This window comes from Leishmania braziliensis, chromosome 3 (assembly GCF_000002845.2).
Source record: "Leishmania braziliensis MHOM/BR/75/M2904 complete genome, chromosome 3".
Classification (NCBI taxonomy): Eukaryota; Euglenozoa; class Kinetoplastea; order Trypanosomatida; family Trypanosomatidae; genus Leishmania; species Leishmania braziliensis.
Window position 1 is genome coordinate 175,782 of NC_009296.2, and position 5,679 is coordinate 181,460.

Consider the following 5,679-nt stretch of genomic DNA (forward strand, 5'->3'; position numbering starts at 1 on the left):
AGTGGGGGCGGTTTGTACCCCTGTTGCAGGGAAGGAGATGGACAAGTCGAGGAGAGACACACACTGCGCACTCGTGACACCTCTTCTACTCCCCCCCCCTCTTCTCTCTCCTCCGATTTCTCCTCGTGTGTGTGTCCGTTGCGCACCGCCCCTACTCCTGTCGCCCCCTCTGTTGCTCTACTGGAGCGCTCGCTCCTCTGGGGTTCACCTACCAACCGGCCTCATCTCTGCTTCTCGCGTCAGTGGGCCGAGAATCAGCTGAAACAGCACCAGCAGCAGCAGCAGGAGCGGCACTTAATACTGCCGTACCGACGCATTGGTCGGCTACTACTCCCCATTCCACCCAACCAGTGTACCACCGCCCACGCCTCTTTCAGCCGCCCCCCTGTGCGAGGTGGCGGTGCCCGTCAACTCGTGCTTTAGTCTTTCCACTTCTCCTCTGTTCCGACACCCCGCCCCTATCGTTGTGAGGGGGAGGGAGGGAGAGGTGCCGCCTACGCACACACGCGCGCGCGCACCTGCGCAACGTGGCCCCCCATCCCGGTAGATGCGCAGTGGACGAAGAGGCCAACAACAACGATGAACTATGTGTCCCGCCCACACATCCACCAACAGATCCTCGTGGAGGAGATCGTGAAGGGCAACCGCCGTGCCCTCGCTAAGGCCATCACCCTTGCCGAGAGCTCGAACCCTGCCGACTCCATTCGGCTGAGCAACCTGCTGCGTGACATTCACCAGACAACGGCGGTGCGCACCGTGCCGCGCTTGGCGCTCTCTGGCAGCCCCGGCGCCGGCAAGTCGAGGCTCCTAGACACGCTTGGCTACTACCTATGCGAGAAGAAGAAGATGCGCGTTGGAGTTCTGGCTGTCGACCCGTCCTCTACCATCACACACGGCAGCATCCTCGGTGACAAGACCCGCATGGAGAAGCTGGGCATCCACCCGAACTCGTACATCCGTCCATCGCCATCCGGGGGGCACCTCGGCGGCGTGACCTCGCGTGCGTGGGAGGTGCTGGAGATCTTCGAGGCTGCAAACTTTGACGTTGTCTTCGTCGAGACTGTCGGTGTTGGCCAGAGCGAGACGCAGTGCAAAGACCTCACAGATATGATGATCCTCCTCGTGCCGCCCGCCAGCGGTGATGAACTCCAGGGTATCAAGAAGGGCATTGTCGAGGTGGCAGACATGGTCGTTGTCACCAAGAATGACGGCAGCCGCAAGCTGCTGGCACAGCAAACCATCTCCGCCTACACCCGCGCCGTCATGTACACGGAGGCGAAGCAGGGCTTCGAGAAGCCGGTCCTCGCCGTCTCCGCTGAGGAGAGGACGAACGTGCCGGAGCTATGGGAAGCGATGATGAAGATGTGGAACACGCGCGTCGAGAGCGGCCAGATCGCCCACCTGCGCCGCGCCCAGTCGATGAAGCACTTCTACAACTACTTCGAGATGCAGCTGCTGACGAAGGCGCGACGGATGGCGAACGTGGAGATGCAGAACTTCGCGCACCGCGTCTGGGAACACCAGATGACGCCGCGCGAGGCGGGTGACATAATGGTGCTCCGAACGTTGCGGGAACACTTAGCAGCGGAGACAGCCGTGGGGGCGGGGGGGGGAGGGGGGGATGCGACCCCAGAGAAGTAGTCGGGGGAGAGAAAAGGGGGGGAGGGGACTGGTTGGCACAGCGCAAGACAGACCATGATGGAGGACAAGGGGAGACTCTGTAGCTGGCAAACGGGCTGGCCTAGGGGTGGGGACGCACACACATATACACACACACTCCCGCACTTCCTCCCATTCCGCGCTCTACAGCAGCCAGCAAAAATGCGAATGAACGCAAGGGCCTCAAACCGTAGCAAACCCAAAAGAGAAGCAGCAACTCAGCTGCTGCCTACCCACTCGCCTCGCACTCCCCTGCCCTCCTCCGCCATCTCTTATCCTCTCGCCTCTTCCAGCTCTGTGGAGTAGATGATCGTGTGGAGAGAGGAAGTGCGAGGCGAGTGGGTAGGCAGAGGAGAGGCCAATGACGCGCGGCCTTCACCGATGGGACGTACTGCGACACGTGAGCGCACCTCTTTCCGAACCGGGTATCTGCCCTTGCCGTGTTACCACTGCATCACCCCACACACACACACACACACATTCGTGCGTGTGTGGAGATGACGCAAGCGCGCGCGTATACACTCGCACTCGCTGAACTTCTCCCCTTCCGCCTCTCTGCGCGATCGATCTCCCGATTTCGCGTGTTTTTCTTTGGTCGCACGCGTTGCTCTCCACTGTCTGCCCACACCGTGCACAAGCCCGTGTGGGCGTGCGTGTGTGTGTGTGTGCTTACCTCTCAACAGCATCAACCCTGTAGGCGCGGTCGAATCTCTCCCCCTCCCTCCCCCCTCCCACTGCCTCTCTCGTTCCCATCAACCCTTCGCCGCTCCTGCAGCCCCTCTCTTGCGCCGCACCTACTTCACGAACCCGCACGCAGGTAAGCACGCAGGTAAGCACGCAGGCGCCGCCTTACTTTCCCTCTTCTGCCTCCTCGACCAGTTGCGACTCTACCGGCGAAGCAAGCGTCACGGGAGCTGCGGTTTATCAAGAGCGCTGACTGTGAGCTACCGGCGTGTGCGTGGGAGGGGGCAGATTGATGTTCGAGCTGCAGCGTCTGTAATTTCCGTCCTCTCTCTCACTCTCTCTCTCTCTTCCCCCGCCGCGCTGGTGGTGCTGGCGGAGGCTCGTTCGACAGGCGGCTCGCACGCACACAGACAACGGTGCCCCTCTTCGACATTATGTACGCCATTACACGGCACTTGTGCTACGTCGCCGGCATAGGCTGCATCAGCAGCAGCGGTGGCTCCCACGGTACCGGAAGTCACTATCGTAACTCCACCCAACTCGCCGACGCCTTTCAGTCGGTGCAGCAGCGCAACCAATGGCCCTTCGATCACGTTCTCATCGACGTCTCCTTCCTCGCCAACTCCCTCGGCTACCTCACGCGCGACCTGGTCGGCCACGAACGCGACCGCGAAACGGTGAAGAACATCCACAGACAGCTGCACACGGTCGTCCTGCGCCGCCTCCAAGCGCGCAAGAGCCTCGCACTGCTGCTGGATGGCAGCGAGCCACTCTGGATGCTCGAACATCGGCGCCTCTTCCCTGGCCGACGGTACGACTCCAGGGTCTACCGCAGCTGTGCCTCGCCGATGCCCTACCTGCTGGAGGAGAAACTCCGCGGAACTGCCATGGAGCAGCGCACCCCGCCCTCGGAAGCCGTCATCAGCGGCCCAGCCACCCCCGGACTGGCAGAGGGCAAGATGAGCGCTTATCTGCTGGACCTTGCTACTCGCATTGCTCGGCCACCGACATTCCCGCCGCACCTCTGCACCCCGGTCACGGCGAACGACACCATCTGCCTGGTTGGTGGGCCCGAGCTGGCTTGGATGGGTGTTGGTATGACGCCATTTCACAACATCACAAGCGTGACACTGCAGCAGGGGGAGCTGAAGAGCTGCTCGCTGCTGGAGTCGATGGAGTGGATGCGGCTGGATCACCTGCTGAAGGAGGCGCCAGAGCAGACACATGGCAACAGCGACGGCGGCGCGGCGTTGACGCTACAGCGGCGCCTGACCGCTGTCCGTACCGACCTCGTCCTGCTCTACCTGCTGACCAATGGGCACCCCACTACAGGACTCCCGCAAGTGCTGGCAGCCCCCTTTGCCGACGTGCTGGACGCGTACGTGGACATGGAGAAGGAGCAGCACAGTGAGGCAGCACTGAGCACGCCGCAGAACGCACTGCGCTTTCGAAGCGTGTTGTTCGACGAAGAACCTGTCACCGGCGCGCATCTAGGGCGGCCGGCGCTGCGACTCCGCTTGGTGGCCCTTCAGCGGCTGCTCGTCCGCATCGTGAGGGCGTTGTTGGGACCACACGTTGGTCTTCCGGCCGGCAACCGTCCCACCTCCCACGCGGCCACGCTGCTGGAGATGGCGCTGCAGACACATGGGTTGCTCTGCTCCGGCGGCGTGCCGTCTCAAGCGTGGAGCCCAACACCCGATCCGGCAGCTGCCTCGAGTAAGAGCGGCGCCCCCACCGTCCTGAACGGCACTGTGCTCCTCGACAAGTTCCCCAGGTTGTCTGCGGAGATGCTCCTACAACACGTGACCTACCTCCTCAGCCACGAAGCGAAGCCGCATACGGGGAACTCGGCGGATGGCGCCGCCACTTTTGCTCCCAGTGCTAAGGAGGACAGCGACAGCGCGTACCTGAGCCCGCAGCACACACGGCACTTTGGGCTGACCGGTGTCGAGACGCTCCTCCTCACTGCAACGCAGGCGGACCAGGTGAACCAAATCCTGCCTCTCTACGCTCGCGGCCACACCCTTCCGGACGGCGTGGCCGAGGATATCGCACAGACGCGCAACATCCATGAGGCCGTGCGCAAGACGAAGCGGGTGCTGAGTCGAGTGCTGGAACAGGCCAGCCAGGAGCTCGCCAGGCAATCTGCCACCGGCGCCGACGGAGAAAGCAACAGCACCGCCGCCGCAGTCGATGCTGCTGGCAACAATGGGCCACACCCCGCTCTCACTCACCTTCCGTCGTTCTTGTTTGTGCGCACCGCCGGTGCTCGCGGGCCACCGCCGGGGTGGGCGTACTACGGCGTTCACCTCGGCATCAAGGCGGAGGCCATGAGCATGCGGTCCAACCTCAACGCATCCGACACGACAGCGCAGCGCGTCATGGCGAGCAGCAGTAGCGACAATAACAGCAACGGCGAAGTCACCGCAGCTGCTGGAAGCGATGTCGGTGCGGAGTCGGCCCGCAACGCCAGTGTTAACTGATGGACGTCGATGCCGTACTCCGCCTTCCCTACCTCCGCAGAGAAAAGGGCGGCAGGCTCGTTTCGCGTCCTGACGTGGAACACGCAGCTCAGCTGCAGCGGCGAAGCGCCAACGCCACTGGGGTGGGAAGGCATTGACTGGCGCTGTCCAACACGGTACGCCGCAGCCACGCGTTCTGGGAGACGCAGACGCAGACGTTCTCTGCCTGCAGGAAGTGGTGTCGGCATGGGCGGCGCACTTCGAGGCACAGCCGCCGTGGGTGCGTGCCAAGCACGCCCTGTCGGCGCTTCGGGGGGCAGTCCACTGCTCCAGCTCTACAGCATGCTCCTGATGGTGCGGCGCGACCTGTGTGTGCCGTGACAGCGGTGCAGCACGCCGATCTTCTCTGCTACGTCGGTCACCAAAATCTGGTCTCAGAGGTGATGTTGCAGGCGGGGCCCAACGTGGCGCCCGGTCGTTGTGGGTGGGCTGCGCCTCTTGGCGCCGTACTCGCCAAAAAAATGGAGGATAGCCCGAGTGAAGCAACTTGAGGCACTGGCTGGAGGGCCCCCTCATGACACCGGCTTGATGGTACGTGTCTGAGACGGCGCCGCGTACCGAGCAGACAGTCAACTCTACCAACAGCGGAGGCAACACACCGAGAAATGGCCACCCCACCCCCCCCCACCCACACACACACACACGAACAAGACCTCACACATGCTGGTCGGCGACTTGAGCGATGACCCAGTCAAACTCCACAATCGTGCCAGCGGGCTCGGGCCCAAGGATGTGTGGGAGGTAATGAAGCCGAACTGCCAGCCTTCGTCCTCCATGGCAGACGAGCGCGGCTGCACCTCTCATCACCGGCTCG

At 63.0% G+C, this 5,679-nt stretch overlaps 2 protein-coding genes across 2 annotated transcripts; both read left to right on the top strand.

The window, feature by feature from the left end:
- Window positions 1–579: 579 nt before the first annotated feature.
- Window positions 580–1,641, top strand: LBRM_03_0510 (kinase-like protein; the record flags this gene model as incomplete). Its single annotated transcript, XM_001561591.1, has 1 exon — window positions 580–1,641. The coding sequence occupies one exon, from the start codon at window positions 580–582 to the stop codon at window positions 1,639–1,641; it is 1,062 nt and encodes a 353-aa protein (XP_001561641.1).
- Window positions 1,642–2,777: 1,136 nt separating this feature from the next.
- LBRM_03_0520 (putative MP99) lies at window positions 2,778–4,826 on the top strand (the record flags this gene model as incomplete). Its single annotated transcript, XM_001561592.2, has 1 exon — window positions 2,778–4,826. The coding sequence occupies one exon, from the start codon at window positions 2,778–2,780 to the stop codon at window positions 4,824–4,826; it is 2,049 nt and encodes a 682-aa protein (XP_001561642.2).
- Window positions 4,827–5,679: the final 853 nt, after the last annotated feature.